The 21,741-nt window shown below is 34.7% G+C and overlaps 1 protein-coding gene across 1 annotated transcript in view; it reads left to right on the top strand.

Moving 5' to 3' along the window:
* LOC127871073 (uncharacterized) overlaps positions 1-21,741 on the top strand; it is a 156,558-nt gene that overhangs the window by 34,754 nt on the left and 100,063 nt on the right. Inside the window, exons 30-42 of the mRNA XM_052413720.1 lie at positions 1,841-2,032; positions 2,948-3,035; positions 5,334-5,410; positions 8,507-8,680; positions 10,228-10,333; positions 10,682-10,891; positions 11,405-11,835; positions 12,777-12,874; positions 13,742-13,837; positions 16,206-16,314; positions 17,748-17,805; positions 18,475-18,580; positions 18,881-19,054. Coding sequence (XP_052269680.1) covers positions 1,841-2,032; positions 2,948-3,035; positions 5,334-5,410; positions 8,507-8,680; positions 10,228-10,333; positions 10,682-10,891; positions 11,405-11,835; positions 12,777-12,874; positions 13,742-13,837; positions 16,206-16,314; positions 17,748-17,805; positions 18,475-18,580; positions 18,881-19,054 — 1,919 coding nt within the window. The remainder of the gene's footprint in view (positions 1-1,840; positions 2,033-2,947; positions 3,036-5,333; positions 5,411-8,506; positions 8,681-10,227; positions 10,334-10,681; positions 10,892-11,404; positions 11,836-12,776; positions 12,875-13,741; positions 13,838-16,205; positions 16,315-17,747; positions 17,806-18,474; positions 18,581-18,880; positions 19,055-21,741) is intronic.

Raw genomic sequence — 21,741 nt, 5'->3', positions numbered from 1 at the left:
AACAAATAAAAAAATATTCTGACAATGGTGGAATTTTTGACAATGGTGGAGCCGGTAGGGAAATTTTATTGCTTGGCAATAGTCTTGTTTTTCTTATAAGGAAATAACAGTTGTTATTTCTGGTATTCTGTAAAGAGCTTCATACTACAAGGTTAACTAGCACAATGCTTTGCATGTTTATTACATGTTATGCACATTAGAACATTGTATTATTTGAAGACATGCTTCACAATCATTTGCACATGCTGCTTTTTCTGGTTGAATTGAATTGTTGGCATTAATCCAAAGCACTTGTTTTCTCTAGACAAAAAAAACAGCTGCCTATGATTTTATCTCTCGAACCTAACTTATAATTGTTATGCAAAATAAAATCTTCATGGAGTGGTTTGTTACAAGTGTTGATAATCATAAAACTACTGATTTTCTATAATAATTTTTAATATAAAATAAAGTTTTTGTGGTTTTGTTGGGAAGACATTTCTTTGAAATACTGTCAAGATACCGGAGATGTGATTTGGAAAAATATTTTAATATCTGCCATAAAGTTCATGTTTGAAACAAGTCTCAAATGATTTTTTTTTGTTATGCCCCCCTTCGAAGAAGAGAGGGTATATTGCTTTGCTCATGTCGGTCGGTCTGTCGGTCGGTCAGTCTGTCGGTCCGTCCACCAGGTGGTTGTCAGACGATAACTCAAGAACGCTTGGGCCTAGGATCATGAAACTTCATAGGTACATTGATCATGACTCGCAGATGACCCCTATTGATTTTGAGGTCACTAGGTCAAAGGTCAAGGTCACGGTGACCAGAAATAGTAAAATGGTTTTTGAATGATAACTCAAGAATGCATAAGCCTAGGATCATGAAACTTCATGGGTAGATTGATCATGACTCGCAGATGACCCGTATTGATTTTGAGGTCACTAGGTCAAAGGTCAAGGTCACGGTGACCCAAAATAGTAAAATGGTTTCCGGATGATAACTCAAGAACGTATACGCCTAGGATCATGAAACTTCATGGGTAGATTGATCATGACTCGCAGATGACCCCTATTGATTTTGAGGTCACTAGGTCAAAGGTCAAGGTCACGGTGACCCGAAATAGTAAAATGGTTTTCGGATGATAACTCAAGAACGCATACGCCTAGGATCATGAAACTTCATAGGTAGATTGATCATGACTTGCAGATGACTCCTATTGATTTTGAGGTCACAAGGTCAAAGGTCAAGGTCACGGTGACCCGAAATAGTAAAATGATTTTCGGATGATAACTCAAGAACGCTTTTGCCTAGGATCGTGACACTTCATAGGTACATTGATCGTGACCCGCAGATGACCCCTATTGATTTTCAGGTCACTAGGTCAAAGGTCAAGGTCACAGTGACAAAAATCGTATTAACACAATGGCTGCCACTACAACGGACAGCCCATATGGGGGGCATGCATGTTTTACAAACAGCCCTTGTTAACATTGCAATTCAATTTAACCCTTTAGCACTTAGATACATATTTTGACGCATTTGTAGTTCCTTACAAATTTAAATTAATTAAAGACCTTTCGTTACTCGCAGGCTATTCTGGTTTTATACTGTTTGCACATAGCCATTTTCACTTTGCTTCTGAGTTGGAACTAAGGGTTAAATATACAGCACTTCTGCGGGTTATAAAATAAATATAGTACAAGTCAAGAAGTGTATTAGAAGAAAAATATGCAAAACACTTCTTTTGATATTTTTTAAGATAAGAAAAAATATTATAGAATTATATTTAAAAACAAATTAAATTAAAAGGATAGCAGATTCTTGAATACTTACGCTTGTGTGTATCCAACTAAATAAACAGATCCTGATGTCAAACCTGTCGTCAAACCGGGTTACTGTCCACCAGTGGGTGAAACAGGCATCTGTATGATAGAGTGTGACCCGTCCCTCCCTGATGCAGACTCTTCATGCGGAGGTACAAAGAAGTGCTGTCCAGTGGCATGTGGGGGTGGCCAATGCTTCGAACCTCTGCTGCAGAAACCTCCTCCCATTGGTGGGTTTTTATTGTTTGCAATGTATCCTTGTTACTGTTAGGTTATATCAATAAAAACTCAGGCTAAGGTAAGTGCTATTAAAAATTACCAATAGGTGTGTTTGGGTCAATTACATAAGTTTGCATTGACCAACCTTGATGAATTTTTTAATATAGAAAGCTTATAAGCAGACATATTGATAACCTGGGATTGCATTTGGATCAAGGTCAATTTTATTACAAATAAAAAAGTGTTTCTTCTTCAAAACTTTAATATGAATCAAGGTAATATGCTGACATTGTGTGTGTATGTATCTAATACATGAATACCTAACTATTGTAAGGTCAATATCAAGGTCACTGTTGATACACAGTTTAAAAAAAGTTTTCACCTTTTTCTTAAGTTCAGATTTAGGATTTGGATTTGGGACCAGTTTAATAAAGGTCAAGGTCACTGTGAAAAAAAAAAAGAAAATCAGTTTTGTTTTTTTATTTGAGTTTTACTTAAGGTATTGTGAAGACATTAATGTGTGTAGGTAGCAGACAGGAAGACCCTGCTTGGCTCAGGACCATTATTTAAATTCAAAGAAGTAATGCATACAAATCTGAGTTTGTGGCGTGCTTTTAATTATTAACCCATTTATGCCTCGTGGACTCTCCCATCCTTCTTAATTGGATCAATTAATTTCCAAAATTAGGGATGTCTTGTATATTTATTTCCATATTTATAATATTTCTTACAGAAATTCCTTTAAGCAAACCGGGCAGATCCAGATGAGACGTCGCATCATAAATGGGTTAATCATATCTATCTCACTATATACTTTTTCAGTGCAATGCCCTGAGGATGTAACTGCAGCCTGCTCAGCGGACCCCTGTGGTAAAGCCACATCATAAATGGGTTTATCATATTTATCTCACTATATACTTTTTCAGTGAAATGCCCTGAGGATGTAACTGCAGCCTGCTCAGCGGACCCCTGTGGTAAAGCCACATGCTTAAACCATCCCAATGCCACCTGCAAGTAAGGATCGAAGTATAAGAAGCTCAATACATGTACTTAACATAGCAGTTTGCACAGGCTAATCAGGGACAACACTCAATGCATGTACTTAACATAGCAGTTTGCACAGGCTAATCAGGGACAACACTCAATGCATGTACTTAACATAGCAGTTTGCACAGGCTAATCAGGGACAACACTCAATGCATGTACTTAACATAGCAGTTTGCACAGGCTAATCAGGGACAACACTCAATGCATGTACTTAACATAGCAGTTTGCACAGGCTAATCAGGGACAACACTCAATGCATGTACTTAACATAGCAGTTTGCACAGGCTAATCAGGGACAACACTCAATGCATGTACTTAACATAGCAGTTTGCACAGGCTAATCAGGGACAACACTCAATGCATGTACTTAACATAGCAGTTTGCACAGGCTAATCAGGGACAACACTCAATGCATGTACTTAACATAGCAGTTTGCACAGGCTAATCAGGGACAACACTCAATGCATGTACTTAACATAGCAGTTTGCACAGGCTAATCAGGGACAACACTCAATGCATGTACTTAACATAGCAGTTTGCACAGGCTAATCAGGGACAACACTCAATGCATGTACTTAACATAGCAGTTTGCACAGGCTAATCAGGGACAACACTCAATGCATGTACTTAACATAGCAGTTTGCACAGGCTAATCAGGGACAACACTCAATGCATGTACTTAACATAGCAGTTTGCACAGGCTAATCAGGGACAACACTCAATGCATGTACTTAACATAGCAGTTTGCACAGGCTAATCAGGGACAACACTCAATGCATGTACTTAACATAGCAGTTTGCACAGGCTAATCAGGGACAACACTCAATGCATGTACTTAACATAGCAGTTTGCACAGGCTAATCAGGGACAACACTCAATGCATGTACTTAACATAGCAGTTTGCACAGGCTAATCAGGGACAACACTCAATGCATGTACTTAACATAGCAGTTTGCACAGGCTAATCAGGGACAACACTCAATGCATGTACTTAACATAGCAGTTTGCACAGGCTAATCAGGGACAACACTTTCTGGTATTTGTTATCTAAAGGAAGTCTCTTCTTGGTGAAAATCCATTTTAGGCAGAAAGTGTTTACCTTGATTAGCTGGGACGACACTTAACGCACATGCATGAAACACAGTTTTTCCTGAATTTATTGGGAAACAAAGTAATTTTCTTGATGGTCATGAAATAATTTTATGGCCATTCTCCCCCTACATCTCATTTAAGTAAGGCAGTTCTCTGTTATATGTGTAAGTATGAACACTTAGGACTGTTAAACCTGCTTACTCTAGAAAAGTGTGAAAAAGTTTTTGAACTACAATTATATCAATTAAATACCATTGAAAATGGCAAAATATTCATGTATAATTACTTACTTGTAACTTAGTCCTCTTCACCCACTTCTGGGCATAGGGCCTTGACTAACTGTCTGCCATTGGGTAGTATATGTACTGCCAAAGCAGTACGAAATATTCATGTATACAAGTATTTTATGGGTATTTTTAGGCTCAGAAGCAAATTGATAATACCTATATTCAACCAGCATAAAACTGAAGTGTGTACAGTGTTACTTGCAGTCTCTTCAAGTTTTATACTGTTTGCTGCTTATCAGTCCCTAAGGGTTTGAAATGAAGTCTTTTATAAATGAAAATTGACTACAAATTCGTCAAAGTGTGTTTTTAAGTGGTAAAACTTGTCTTTGGATGAAGTTTCGTTTCAAGTTTTGTCTCAAGTCAGCCTCTACAGGCTTCACAGTCAGTCAATTTAATCACAAAGCCCGATCCAGTATGACCGCTTCCGCTTTATTGACTCTTAACCCACTTAGATAAGTAATTTGACGTGTTTGAAGTCTCTTAGAAAGTTGAATTTAATGAAAGACCTTTCTTACTAGATTCAAGTTTAAAAGGCTTCATTTTCAAACCTTAGATACTGATGAGCAGCAAACAGCATAAAACCTGTACAGACTGCAAGTTACTGTTTGCACATAGCCATGTTCACTTTGCTTCTGAGTGGGAAATGGTTAATACTTGAAATACTATAGTTTTTTGTGATACATAAAAAAACAGACACTTAGCTGATAAAGATTGACTTTGCACAAAAAGAATTTCATTGTTCCGTGGACACATCTTATTCATATTTAGACTGTTGTTGTCATCCTAATGACAATAATTTTGCACAATAATCTGCAAAACAGGCTTAATTAAAGCCTTTTTATGCTTGAAAAAGATATAAGATGTTTTTATCATGTATAATTCACAGGTCAATCAACTGTCGTGCCTGTGTTGCACATTTCTACGTGGATGGGGTGGATGTGACATCAACATGCTCTCAACAAGGTACTTTTTGTCACCCACTAACAGTTATTTAAATGCATTACGCCCATGAAGTTTGCCATGGCTCAACTGCAGGCTTATCAGGGGCGACACTTTCTGCTTGTAAGGTACTTTTGTATAAAGGTAAGCTCTTCTTAGAAAAAATCAAGTTAAGGCTGAAAGTGTAATCCCTGGTAAGCCTGTGCAGACTGCACAGGCTAATCTGGGATGACATTTAAACCATCTTGCATGAAGCCCAGTTTTCCCAGAATGCAGATGATTTACTGGTATACATAGTCATGATTTACTGGTATACATAGTCATGATTTACTGGTATACATAGTCATGATTTACTGGTATACATAGTCATGATTTACTGGTATACATAGTCATGATTTACTGGTATACATAGTCATGATTTACTGGTATACATAGTCATGATTTACTGGTATACATAGTCATGATTTACTGGTATACATAGTCATGATTTACTGGTATACATAGTCATGATTTACTGGTATACATAGTCATGATTTACTGGTAAACATAGTCATGATTTACTGGTATACATAGTTCATGATTTACTGGTATACATGTTCATGATTTACTGGTATACATAGTCATTTACTGGTATACATAGTCATGATTTACTGGTATACATAGTCATGATTTACTGGTATACATAGTCATGATTTACTGGTATACATAGTCATTAACTGGTATACATAGTCATTTACTGGTATACATAGTCATTAACTGGTATACATAGTCATGATTTACTGGTATACATAGTCATATTTACTGGTATACATAGTCATGATTTACTGGTATACATAGTCATGATTTACTGGTATACATAGTCATGATTTACTGGTATACATAGTCATGATTTACTGGTATACATAGTCATAATTTACTGGTATACATAGTCATGATTTACTGGTATACATAGTCATTAACTGGTATACATAGTCATGATTTACTGGTATACATAGTCATGATTTACTGGTATACATAGTCATGATTTACTGGTATACATAGTCATAATTTACTGGTATACATAGTCATGATTTACTGGTATACATAGTCATGATTTACTGGTATACATTGTCATTTACTGGTATACATAGTCATGATTTACTGGTATACATAGTCATGATTTACTGGTATACATAGTCATTTAATGGTATACATAGTCATGATTTACTGGTAAACATAGTCATGATTTACTGGTATACATAGTCATGATTTACTGGTAAACATAGTCATGATTTACTGGTATACATAGTCATGATTTACTGGTAAGCATAGTAATGATTTACTGGTATACATAGTCATGATTTACTGGTAAACATAGTCATGATTTACTGGTATACATAGTCATGATTTAATGGTATACATAGTCATGATTTACTGGTATACATAGTCATTAACTGGTATACATAGTCATTTTATGGTAAACATAGTCATGATTTACTGGTATACATAGTCATGATTTACTGGTTTACATAGTCATGATTTACTGGTATAAAAATAGTCATGATTTACTGGTATACATAGTCACGATTTACTGGTATACATAGTCATTTACTGGTATACATAGTCATGATTTACTGGTATACATAGTCATGATTTACTGGTATACATAGTCATGATTTACTGGTATACATAGTCATGATTTACTGGTATACATAGTCATTTAATGGTATACATAGTCATGATTTACTGGTATACATAGTCATGATTTACTGGTATACATAGTCATGATTTACTGGTATACATAGTCATGATTTACTGGTATACATAGTCATGATTTACTGGTATACATAGTCATGATTTACTGGTATACATAGTCATGATTTACTGGTATACATAGTCATTTACTGGTATACATAGTCATCATTTAATGGTATACATAGTCATTTAATGGTATACATAGTCATTTACTGGTATACATAGTCATTTACTGGTATACATAGTCATTTACTGGTATACATAGTCATTTACTGGTATACATAGTCATTTACTGGTATACATAGTCATTTACTGGTATACATAGTCATTTACTGGTATACATAGTCATTTACTGGTATACATAGTCATTTACTGAATCAAGATGTTTGTCTCATAGTCGTTCGTTTAACAACGTCCTTGTCCAAGTCTATGTGCAGAGTGTATATTACATATTATATTCTAACAAACCATGTACATTTAAATTGACAGGTTAATTAGCATAAAACAAAAATAGTTTTATTCGATTCTTGATTGGTCAATACACGCTGCCTTCATACTTGCTTATTGTTCATTGGCCTATGCTAAATGTATTCCTTCAATGATGCAGCAGGAAATGTACGGCGGATGTTATTGATGGTAGACCCAGATTATAATTCTCATAGCAATTAGATTATAATTTAATAAGCACATTCATCACATTCAAAATCATGCCTTTAAATATATTTTGCCACTTAAGGAATCATTTCAGGTGTCATTTCCGTATGAAATTTTTTCTAATCTTTCTTTTTAATACTACATGTATGCAGGTATTTTTTCAAAGTTTCATAACATCAAAGTGTTGTAATTGATATGGCGTCTGCCTTGCGACCGTTAGGCCCCACGTCTGATCTTTATTTGGGTAGCATTATCAGAATCTTTCTAAAGACAACACAAATTGTTCTGTGCACAAAACTGACTCAAAAATAATTCTCTGTAAGCCAATTGCGTTTGATACAATCAAGCTAAAATAATTATGTTCAAACTTAAACTAAGTTGAATTGTGATTGATCACCTACTCTCAAGAGGATTATAACAGTTGTTCATTTGAAATTGTAAGGGTTTTCTCAAATCATGTTAGAGAGGCCTTAACAATTTTTACCCTTTGCTGCTCAACCAGCATAAAACCAAAACAACCTGCAAGTAACTGCAGTCAGTTCAGATTTTATGCTGTTTGCTGCTTATCAGTATCTAAGGGTTGGAAATGAAGCTTTAAAAACCCGAATCTAGTAAGAAAGGTCTTTAATATATTTGTATTTATTATGAAACTACAAACTCTTTAAAATTCATATCTTAGTGGTAAAGGGTAATCTTGTGTAGCCATTCTTGTACCACGCTTTCTACTCGCAGGACCAGAAGTGTGTTCCTTGGAGTTTGACTCTGGACCTTGTTCTGGTGCGAATACAACTGTGTGGACTTACAACAATATAACAGGCCGATGTGAGGAGGCCATGTATTTCGGATGTGAAGGGAACAAGAACCGGTTTAACATTCAACAGCAATGCTGGAGTGCTTGCTTTGCAAGTTAGTTTTGATGAAGAATTCATAAAGGGCTTTTACTTTTAATTGCAGATGTTGAGTAATTTAACTCGGCTTACAATATGATGTACTTTGTAAAAACTAGTTATTTAAGAAAGTTTTATTTTGAAAGTGCAAACTTAGTTGAGCAATATCATTAGTGAATTAATAACTTAATTATGTCCTCCTAAAAGGTAATATTTTGTAAGTTTTATGTCTGCTTAGCACTGGTATCCCTTATTCTAATAGTATCGGCCCTCCTCATAGTATCGTGATTTTAGCGAAAAACCCTGAAGAAGTGATGGAAAGTTAAGTTTTTTTGCATTTTTTAGAAGTTTTTATGTATTTGATGGTTATCCATGACTATAACAACGATCATTCTCATGATTTCCCATGTTCAATGGAAAGTAGGTCATGTTTATTCCAGAGTGATGCTATGATTTTTGAATTACGCAAGACATGATTATATGAGTTTTTTTTATGGATTAGTAGTAGCTTTGTCAAATGTTTTATATGCAACTTATTGTTGAATAAAATGTAAAAATATTTTAAGAACAACATGAGCAAGAGTTTCGATTTTTCATTATAATATTATTTTAAGAACAAGCACATGCGCAAACTAACAAACCTTAGCAACCAATCAGAAGAGCCGATATTTTGAGAACCATTGTACATAATACAGATTACTACAGGGAGCTAAGTTTGGCCAGTATTTGATCAAAACAATTCGGATTTAATTGTAGTTTTTGCTTTTATGTCAAAGAATACACATTTAACTATAGATTGACATATAACACATGCGTGTTTTTCTATTTATTCACTTCTGAAATTGGTATGTATTCATGAAGAGGGTCAATACTACTGATAGACATGCATCTCAGTGCTTTGCTGTTGGGATCCAACTTAAGATGTCAAGATCACTGATAGACATGCAACTCAGTGCTTTGCTGTTGGGATCCAACTTAAGATGTCAAGATCACTGATAGACATGCAACTCAGTGCTTTGCTGTTGGGATCCAACTTAAGATGTCAAGATCACTGATAGACATGCAACTCAGTGCTTTGCTGTTGGGATCCAACTTAAGATGTCAAGATCATATTACTTTCCTTCATACTGCTGTGCATTCTTTAGTTGTGTATTTACATTGATGTTTAGAGAAGTATGTCAAAATGTAGGAAAATTCTGGTGTTCTTTTAATGAAAAACTGCATGCAAAATGGTTGCTAAGCAATTAATATGAGCTTTGTTCTGGGAAATGTGGGTTAAATGCATGTGCATTAAGTGACTTTCCAGATAAGCTTTTGCAGTCTGCACAGGCTTATCAGGGACGACAGTTTCCCCTTATTGTGTATTTTTTGTTTTATAAAAGTCTCTTTGAAACAAAAAGCAGTTTAGGGGAAAAGTATCGTTCCTGCAGATTAGGCTGTCCACTGGCTAATCTGGGATGACACTTCACGCATATGAATTGGGCCCAGTCTTCCCTGAACAAGGCTTATATAGGTAAGAATCAAGTGTCTCAATGACTAATGTATGAGCATTTCCATGTTTCTCAGGATCTCCGGCCTTCACAGTTTGTAAAAATGTTTCCATGGAGATCAAGTCTCGAGTTCCTAACATGCAAGTGATCATAAAGCTTCTCGACCAGGAACAAAAATGCAGGTTGGTGAATTTCAATTCAAAAGTGAAAAATTGTTCTTTTTAAAAGGATTCATAAAATGGAAATTTGTAAGAATTATTTGCATTATTATTGCAAAATGTTTTTGAAAAATCATATAAACAATCAAAATAATGTTCAATTAAGTGTTCTCAGTCGGACAATAATCAACCATTTCTTACATCAGAACTATGATAATGCAACAACTATTATTGAAATGTACTTTATAATTTAACAGTTTTGTCTGAGAAAATCATCAAAGTGGTGTCCGTTTCAAGTTTGATGTCTTTTTCCAATGCACATTATGAAGTGTTTTTATAATTGTAACATTTTTGTTGTATGTGTTTTTTCAGCTTCATCAGCTCAACTCTTGAGTATGCCCTTCATAAGTGTCCAGTTGAATCAGAACGGGAAAACATCACGATGGAGGTTCTGAAAATGCTTGCGTTTAATTTGTCAGTGTGTGAGGCAGCAGACGACACCAGCAATACAAAGGCTGATATGATTTGTTTGTCAAACTCAGATGTGAGGACAAAATGCAAGTCAGTCGTGAAAACTTGCAAGTAAGCATTTTTATTATCTATGTGATGTACAATTTTACATTAAATGTTCATTTTTTAAAATAATTAACCAATCATTTAGATTTTTTTTACAGTTCATCTTATCATTTTAAATATCTATTTTTATTTTTTTCTCTTTTTTAAATAATTTGTCACTTATGCATACATTTGGAGAGCCCCTTTACATTTTGTGATGTGCATTTTGAGCTCATGAAGAGTGTGTTTTAAATAACAATTTTTGTATCATAATGGTCTTATTTTATATTAATGCTTCTACATATTTGTTGGCTTGAAATTTCATGGAATTAAAAAAAATGGCGTATTAATTGAGGCAAAGACTCCTGGATACTTGATTTTGGGAAAAAAGATAAATTGTCTGTCAGTCGTTTTCCGATGTTTTTGTGGATTGGTCAACAAGATCAGCAAAAATAAATGTCCCACTAATAACAATGATTTTACAGAATACCATGTTAGAACATCCTGAAATATCATCAATAATATATTTCTCTGTTGCAGTGACTTGCTGTCCAGGAGGGACTGTATGAGAAATGTAACCAAGGGCTGCAACTCTGTTCAGCTTATCCCTCTTCAAAATGACCTTAGCTCAACCTTAACTGACTTTACCAAGACGAATGTTACTAACCTAGGTAACACCACAGTTACCTGCAACGTTAGCGTCACAGATCTTTATCTTGGAAACCAGGGCAACTCTGTTGGCCCAGTTTTGACTTGCTTGAATAATTTCATTGATGGATTCTCCTTAGCTGCGTTAGAGAGTTACCTGCTCACTGGCGCTGGGGTGGATATTTGTACGTCTGCTGCAGCTTTTAGAAGCTGCGTTTTTAAAACAGAACACCTGCAGATGAAGAGTCTTATTGCTAACATTTTGGAGATCTCGTCCCAGTTGAGCGATAACTTCTGTGACGATGTTGACGACATGGAGTCAGGTTAGATATGTGGTATTCAGTTCCCATAGGTTAACCCTTTGCATGCTGGGAAATTTGTCGTCTGCTTAAATGCCGTCTGCTGAATTTGTAAAATTAGCATTTTCTTCGATTTTTTTTCAAAGAATACTATCAGAATAGCAAACCGTTTGGATCCTGATGAGACTTCACGTTCTGAGGCTTCTCATCTGGATCCAAACTGTTTGCAAAGGCCTTCAAAATTTGGTTCCAGCACCGAAAGGGTTAATCAGGGACAACACATGCTATTTCTTGTTTACAAATAATAAAAATCAGAGGGGGAAACTTATGTTGTCCCTGGTTAGCCTGTAAAAACTAATCTGGGACAACACTTAATGCATTAAGCCCTGTTTTCGCAGAGCTAGGCTCATTTATGTATTATATTCATTGATTTTAGATATTTATGTTTGTGAATAATTTTTTTCTAAAATTTATCAGATGATAACTATACTGTATTAAACCAAAATAAAATATAATCCTCAAAAGAACAAATGTTATGATTTTCAAAGAAATATTTATATATAAAAGTTTTCAGAGAGAACAACTCATACATTTCACACTAAAAAAAGAATACTTACAATTGTTAGTATCATTCTACCCATCATTGTTTGTACACATACTTATTATGCTCTCGTTAACCATTGTTGTTAATTGTATGTCTTACCCACTGTTTATTTGTTCCTTATATTGTTTGCTATAAACATTGTATATGTTTAATGCAATAAAGAATGGTATGGTAAGTGATTATATTGATACACATGTTGACGAGTTATTTTCTCTTGAACATACGGATGAGGGAATATAAGTCATGTTTGTCACAAAGTTCTAGTTTACTGAATTTTCTATTTCATAAAATAATATAAAATCGTGAAAACATTTTCATGGTGTACTTGATTTTGTTCTAATGGTAACTCTGCTGTTTCTAGAACCCAGCGAGGAGCCAATCAAGTGTTATAGCTGCAAAGGGGCACCGGACAACAACACATGTAACACCAATATTGAAGTCTGTCCATTCAATAAACAGGTGAATTTAATATTGTGTTTGGAACAGCATTCACAAGTCATAACACTTTTTCTCTAAAGGTTTAATAATCTTAAGTTATACAAGATAAGAGAGGATTTAGTTAGGGTAGAACTATTGCTTAGTGTCTATCTGGGAGATTTAAAAACACTCGCACAATTGCAATCAAACCCTTAACCCATTTATGCCTAGCATCTAGAAAAAAGGTCTTGGCAAACAGCGTAGACCCAGATGAGACGCCGCATCATGCGGCGTCTCATCAGGGTCTGCGACGTTTGCTTAAAGGAATTTCTCTAGAAATATCTAAATATAGAAATAAATATACTAGACATCCCTAATTTTGGAAATAAATTGATCCAATTTTAAAGGATGGGAGGTCCACTAGGCATAAATGGGTTAACCTTTGGGTTGCTTGGCAGACAATATCCATTACACCACAGCCAGCTCAACAGAGGACCTTAGGACTTAGAAATTAATGTTTGTACTGAGTAGAAATTATGTCAGATGAAAAAAGAAGATTGGTGAAACAGTGCTGGTTAAAAAATGTTTTGTTGAAATGGTCTTGACATTGCAGATGCAAGTAAGTTATAATAGGTTGAAATTTAAATGAGAAATTCACTTTTGAACAATTCAAAAATTATGTTCATTTTAGTTATTATGGTTAATTGTATGTTTATCAAGAAAATCATCCACCATTTGTTTAACCTTGTAAAGTGAGGTAAATTAGATTATTTGAGTTCATAATAAATCATGCAAGCTGCCAATAATAAAAAGAAAAGAAAAATAATTGCTGACTGAAGAAAATAATGGCATATAAAAAGTTTATTGTAGATAAATGACAGTGAAAATGATAGTGGAATCTATTTGCAGTCCTGCCAGACCATCTATGAAATCAGGAAAGGGGTCATGAAAGTGACCAAGGGATGCAAAAACCCTTTTTCCAACATAGCCATGGACAAGGCCAAGGTTGGTAGATGGTATAGAGGATATGTGTTCCTGTCAGTGTAAGATCATTTGTTATTTCACGAGTGATCATAGAAAATATTACTTTTCTATGATCACGAGTGAAATAAAAACAAACGATCTTACACTGACAGGAACTTATTTTCTGTTTCTTTTATGCCCCTTTTTCAAGAAAATAATTAACAGCTGTTTCCCTTTCGCTGAAAAGTTACCCTTTCTCTTGTGGCGTGCCTCAATACATTTCAATACACAAAATGACGTTATACCAGCTAAATTCTCTGGTTAAAATCGTTTACAATGTATATAAACAGTAAAGAAAGCATAAAATAAAAAGAAAATTTGTTGGATTCGATGGAAAATCGTTTTTAATTCACTCGTGATCATAAAAAATATACATAAATCTTGAACGAAATCTTGATATGATAATCTAAAAATAGAAAATGTATTTCCGAACATTTGTTATTTTCATTGGTGAAAATAACAATTTGTTTATTTTCACTGCTGTTATTTCACTGCAGAAATGCCATATTTTATCATTAGGTATAAAAGACAATTATATTTTATGCTTTGTTGGGGAGTGATATGAGTCCTGCACTGGGAAAACAGGGTTTAAATAATGTGGGAAATAATTCGTCTAGCTCAGACAACCCTGTTCAGGACACACCGTGCATGTCTTTATTTAATTTTTTTGTTTCAAGGAGAGTGTTGTTTCTGATTAGCCTGTTTAAACCTCATAGGCTAATGTTGGACAACACTTTACGCACATGAATTAAACACCCTTTTTCTTGAGCTCTGCTCCTATTATTTTTCGGCATAGCTGTCTAAGCCAGCTTTTCACCTTACCTGACCTTTGTAAGTGTCTAATAAAATTCAAATAAAATTTTCCATGGCTAGATCAGAATGAATACACTTCATTTATTCCATTGGCTGATTTGAGCATAATTCCCCAGAACATCCGCAACACGACCGCGTCTTTGTAAAGATGTTAAATGCGTGTTCAGCATGAATCTACTTTATCTATTATAAAAAGGCTTTAGGGATAGAACAGTTTCACACTCAACACACGACATCAATACAATTTGTGTGCCCCTTTTACATTTAGAAGATTGTCGGCGCCATAGCGTTTGTACTTAAAGGCTGTGTTCTCATATTAAGTTATTACTACTGTAATGCATTCTGTGATCAGGTATATTTCAGATCATATAAATATTGTTGTTCCCTATCCTGATATTCCAAAATATATTAAATTGTTTTCGAAACGACAAAAAAAACATGTAAAAGTATAAAGTACAAACCGTCATTCCAGCAGTGGAATTGTGACCTCACTTTAATGCATTGCATTCCATCTAGCAAGGTATAAATTTCAGTTTGCAGCCAGTACAAGACTCATTAATATAAACTCTTTCGCGTTAACCCGGTGAACATGACCAGAAATATCTTTATTGCAGATATTCGGCAATAAATTATGGTATGTCAATAAAAGATTTTTTTTCAATAATCCATGATAAGTACTAGTTTGGATTAATTTAAGAATTATTCCACCATAGCGACCAATTTATTAAGCATGAGCGCGATGATTCACGATGCTATTAACAATCGAATCAAATAACTATGTCCGAAAAACCAGTACAACATGTTTGTTGGAAGAACCCGCGTATTAATATTTCAAATATGTACGGTTTGTTCATGTGTGGCCATTGACGAGTATGTTTTCATTTGATTTCCATACTTATTGTGTATTTCTGTTCTATATCTATAGATATTTGGTATATAATATTTTAAAATGTGAAATAAGCCATGAAATCTGGCGCAACGTAATTGATTTGCATGTGATGCTGCTAAGAAATGCACAGAAAAAGGCATTTGCTGTCTCATTGATATAACTCTTTATCTTTCATCAACCACAACCACAATCAACACCGTATATCTTTTTAAAAGATATTTCTTGTCTCTAATGAAGCCAAACATCATGAAAAGTCGGAATAGGTTTGTTGTTTGGTTAGTAAGATAGCTAGGCTGCAAATAATCATAATACATATACATATATGAAAACAAAGACAATTTGAATAGACATTGTCATGATTTCCTGTAATGTTTTAATTAGGAATATTGGCATTGTGTATTTAGGCAGTAAGTCATGTTTTCATAATCATAAAAGCTTTATTTAAATATGTGGTCTGCTGACTTATATAAACTTATTGTCGTCTAAGAAATCAGTCCAATCCAAACAATATTGCATACAAAGTTGTGTGTGATAGTCTGATCACTTGATAGATCTGTTGTACATGACAATAAGTGATAAGTGTTAACTCCAATGTTGTGTGACAACTGTTACAGTATATATAAGGTATTTGCATTCGTGATAATGCAGGTGACTAAGTCCAGGGTGCTCTACAGATGGGGCTGTACCAAGTCACTCTGCAATGGTCCTTTACAGCCTTCTACAATCACTACACAGCCTTCTACAAACACTACACAAGGTACTCAGAACATTTTTATTATGTTGTGTACATGAGTGATATCAATTAAATTGTCCTGGTCTTTCCTGCTTTCGAATAAGGAATAGGAATTACTAGAGTTGCGACACCTTAAGGGTTTTGTGGGATGGAATGTGTGAGGAGATCAAATCAAATTGAAAACCGATTCTTTCTTTGCATAAGTTGATGGTTGCCATAACACTCACAGACATTTTAATTTTTAGGGGCTGTTCGATTAGCTACCTTAAAAAGTAGAACTTCATTTCCTATGAATATGATATTAAAAACGCGAAAAGAGCAAAGAACTGCAGTTTGTCGGACATCCCCATCTTTAGCCAAAACACTATCAACTAACATAAAGCGCTTTTCTGTATCAACAATATTCTGTGTATTTTAATCAAAACATCAGCATACCTTTGCATAAGATAGTGTTCATTTTATTTTGCAATGCCTTTGATTTTATATTACGAAATGTACGTAGTACATCATGTGACGTCATTTCAGTGACAAAACACAATAGCTTTATTAAAACTATCTGGAATTTAAGGACATGTCGGACGTGGTGTTTTTTAACAGTAAACTATTTGTTAAAAGCATCGAACAAATGCAAAACGTATTTCGGATTGTGTATTTATCGTGCATAAATCTATACTTTGATAAGAATAGAATAAAATAGTGTGGTTTAAAATAAGTTTCAATAAAGTGAAGACAGAATAGAAAATAAAAGTGCATATCGTTTCAACTTTATTATTATAAACAATGGATATGATTGTGATTGAGGTAAGCATGTCGTTACTACAAAATTTAGTTTTTTTAGAACTCTTATTATTTAAGCTGAAATAGTGTCATCAACTTATTCTTCAAAATGGTTTCAGTTGCAATCGATTTTTTAATTAACCCAAGTGTGTGCTACATGTACGTTTAATTATAATTATTCTTGATTATTTTGTTGATTTGTTACTCACTTTTATGATGCTAAAGATAAGTTGCTCACAGCAAGCCTCGCAGTGTAAACCTTTATTCAACTTGTCTGACAAATTTAAGTACACAATTACAATTTCATGATATTATGTCATGTCTATTTGAACAACCATACACTGCACAACAGTGACATTTGTATTGATTATGTTGCTTTGCATATTGAATCAATAAGGCGTAACTGGGTTTCTTTGTTGCGCAACTAGATGGCGGCTAGCTAGCGCGATTTTTGTCATGACGTCACAATGTTTTTGTTTGCGCGTGAAATTTTGCAGAAAATTTTTTTTTAACACAATAAAGTGTTTAAAAAGACTTAACACGACAGAAGTAAACATCCTTAACTAAAATCTACCAGACGTGCAAATAACGCCATCATATGTGTTTTTCTTTAGAAATTGTATATTTAACACCATTGCTTTGCTGCCTTATTTTATGTAGCAGTTTTACAATTATTACAGAGAAAGGGCAGTGGGTGTCTAAGGTGATAAAGTATTCGTCGCAGTATGGGACCGGCTCGTAAGTATTGGCAGGTTGAATATTCATTAACTCGAGCAACTGTGTGCAAACTGTAGAAGTTATTTGTATGGCATTTAAATGAAACTTTCATTGGAACCATTTTTGCCCTACATCTGAACATATTGTAAACACATACAATAAGAATATGTTCTTTAATATATTATTTCTAAATAATATTACCCACCTCTTATATAGCAGTTTACGCAATTATGAATATTTAAGTGCATGCTATTTGAAATATCATATTGTTGTGTTTGTTATTTGTTGATGCATGCCATTTATGCTGAAACAATATTTAAGCACAATATTCGCTGCAAAATGTTGAGGTGTCATGTCCGACTTTGCGTTGTACCATTTACAAAAAACGAAACAAGCTAGTTTACAGGAAGTTATAAGTATATTTAAAATGGATTGCTGATCATCCTCGGTAGCGGAACCCTTCATCTGTTTTCATTATCACCCCTCCCCGAAACATTTTTGTTATATGGACCCCCCTCTGGGGAAAGAGGCTTAATATGAAGTCTGTTTTCTAAACGAAATGATCGAGGTCTTTGCGGAAAGTGATGTTCTTGATTAGCAAGCGAGGAATGCACAGGCTAATTGTGGACAACAATTTCATGAATATTTTTTTCCAAGAACATGGTTTATCTAGTTTAATTCGTTTTTCAGGTGGAGTGCACAGCAAATACTAGGTGTTTCAAATGTGTACCCTAAATACGGGGATCTCGATAAAGCATGGGCTCCAAAAGTCATCGACGCAAACCAGTTCTTGGAGGTTGGGAAATTTCACTGTTATTGAGCAATTGTATTGTCCTCCTATAGTTAGATTTATAAATCACTTTTTAAACCAAAGTGTTATAATGTCATAGAAGAATAATGTAATAGCTTGGAAGTGCGAGCTTTTTTAATAAATCATCGCTTTACAAGCACCAGTTTTTCTGAATTGTATTTCTCCGTTAATACAAAACTAATTATTTGAAACTATTACTGTGTCCTTCTTAAGTTTTAAAGAAATGCAATATTCAGTGCTTTGAAACGTGTAATACACATACCATCGTGAAAATTTGGTGTTCAGTTCCAGTTCGCCACTCCCGTCTATGTAACAAAAGTCGACATCTACGAGACTTACCACGCTGGCGGTGTCAAGGCCATTAAGTGCCTTGATGTCTCAGGCACGTGGATGACGCTATGGTCGACGCCCCAAGTATCTGTTATTCAGTCTGCGAGGATATTCAGCCCATCGTTTACGGTAAGAGAACGAACAGATAATTTAGGTTTTGTTAGTTTAAACCTCTTAACCTGTTTAAACCCGCAATTACTTGCATGGTCAATTCGAAGGCCTTTTACTCTAGACATAACCATGCTTATGTGCTCTGTCATACTGTTTGTATTGTCTTGTATCTTACATACGGGTAATTGATAATTTGCATTTAATAAAATACTAGCTTCCACTAATTTCTCTTCTACTAGTGGAACATGAGTTTCATTGTTATGTTATATTTCGTAATAGTCTTGTAGAAAATTTGGAGACTTCATTACTTATAATCTAAGTATCGGAAGGAACGCATTAACGTATATCACAACTAACACAAGAACAGTACGAACTTTTATATCATGGTATTGACATGAATAGGCCTCAATAGACCGTGACGTCCTTGTGAGGACGCCACGTGTAAGGCATTCGCGTGTAACGGACGCTGGTTTCATTATACTTCATGATCCAGTCATCAAGGCTGTACTCTCTAAACAAATCATCATATTTAACTCGAAGGCATGTTTTACACTTAGACTGTTGTTCTTGTTTTATCCTTTAGAGATATTGATGGGTCTGCACTTCTTAATCCCTGAACAATTATAAAGTAAGAGACTGTAGTATAGTACGACATTGCACTGAAAAAGTTAATCTCAACTACAAAACAGCCGGAAAACAGAAGGTGCAAACACAGTTAAATTTGATTTGTGTCAAGTCCTTTCTTTGTTTGTGTTCTTTGTGTACATGACATGTCTTGTTATTTTTCTTTAATCGATCGATTCAGCTTAGAATGCCCTTTAAGTAAAGATATGGTTATTGTCCCCTACCGGTTTCACCGGAGGGGACTTATGGTTTGCGCTCTGTGTGTCCGTCAGTCCATGTTTCCGTCAGTCTGTGAGTCTGTCACACTTTTCTGGATCCAGCAATTACTTTTAAAGTTCTTAATATTTTTTCATGAAACTTGAAACATGGATAGATGGCAATAAGGACACTCTGCACGTCATTTCATTATGTTCCTAGGTCAAAAATTATGGTTGCTATGGCAACAAAAAAAAAAAAATTCTGACAATGGTGGAGCCGGTAGGGGACATATATTGCTTGGCAATAGTCTTTTTGAGATCGCTATGTACAAATTGTTGCTTTTTTACGCTTAAATGTGTTGCTTTTACATTGAATTGCATGGGGCAAATATTAAGTGTAATAATACCTGTATGCATAAGGCGACTATTAAGTAAGAGCGATGAATTCAGTCACTATGCGCAAGAATATCTATCTCACTGCGCTCTTTCTATATGTCATTGATTACGTCAGTGTGTTCCACAAGCTGTGAAACCGTTCTACATATCTGTCGGGTCGCAACATGTTTTTGCAAGTCATCGCCGCGTCCTTTGTGGACGTGGTGCATGTAGAAAGCACACGAAGCTCTGACGTGAAAGAGGTATCACTGCACTATTTAATGAATTCAAGTCGACTCATACTAATATGCGTGTAGTATATCTGATTAATGTGGCCTCTAGAGTGTTAGCAAGGTTTTACTTTAGCCATATAAGGAAAAATGCCCCGCCCCCTGGCGGCCATGTTTTTCAACCAACCGACATCATTTTCGAACTCGTCCAAGATATCATTGGGATGAATCTTCTGACCAAGTTTCATGAAGATTGGACAATAAATGTGGCCTCTAGAAAGTGAACAAGGCAAATGTTGATGTCCCACAACGGACAACGGACGACGGACAAAAGGCTATCACAAAAGCTCACCATGAGCATGTTGTGCTCAGGTGAGCTAACAATGATCCATTTGAAATTACTTCTCAACAGCAGTAAGCACAAAGAATAGACATCCATTGTAAATCAATAATATTCAATTTTTGAACCTTTCTCAATTAATGGACACAGTCATCAAAGCTGTGTTTAGAAATGTGACAGGAGTAAAGACAAAGCTGTTGTCCCATTCTGCTCCATATATCATATATGCAACTACATTGTATTTAGAAAACAACCAGTATATATAAATTCTTGTAAATAAGGTGAAAAAATAAAAAAGACATCATGTTCTCTAATTAGTAATACAATATCTTTTCTTAACTTTGATGACATGATGACATGCCAGATGACCCAATTGAAAAGATCAAAAACTGTGTCAGGCATGTTCTCATATGAGTAATATATCTTTTTTTTTAACTCTGATGACATGGTGACATGCCAGATGACCCAATTTTGCAGTACAAAAACTATGACTGGCAAACATTAAAAGGTCCAAAAACCTCAATAATTAATATTGTAACTACATGTATTATAAACTAAGTACAAAAGGCCCCAGGGTTTGTAACGCTTTTAATGTGACTTTCATCTGTGTAATGAACAAATACACACTGCTGCATTTAAAAATCCAACTTCTTTTTCCTTAACAGATAAAATACCACACACAAAAAGCGAATTTATATAATTATGATGCTAATGTCAGGATTATCTTTTCTCACTTTGAAACCAATTCATTAATATGAACAAAGAATGCTAAAAACATGTAAACAAAATAGAGATACAGAGCTCCAGATAAGGGTCGTATTTTCGTAATTATTTTCAAGTCCGTTACGTATTTATTTTAAAATCTTGTCGTACCATTAAGAATTACAAAATCAAGTTACGAATATTATTTTTACATCGGTTCGTATCGATTTTTATTGA

This window comes from Dreissena polymorpha, chromosome 3 (genome assembly GCF_020536995.1).
Source record: "Dreissena polymorpha isolate Duluth1 chromosome 3, UMN_Dpol_1.0, whole genome shotgun sequence".
NCBI classification, from domain to species: domain Eukaryota; kingdom Metazoa; phylum Mollusca; class Bivalvia; order Myida; family Dreissenidae; genus Dreissena; species Dreissena polymorpha.
Note: the sequence above shows the minus strand (reverse complement) of the source record. Positions and strands in the feature narration are given on the sequence as shown.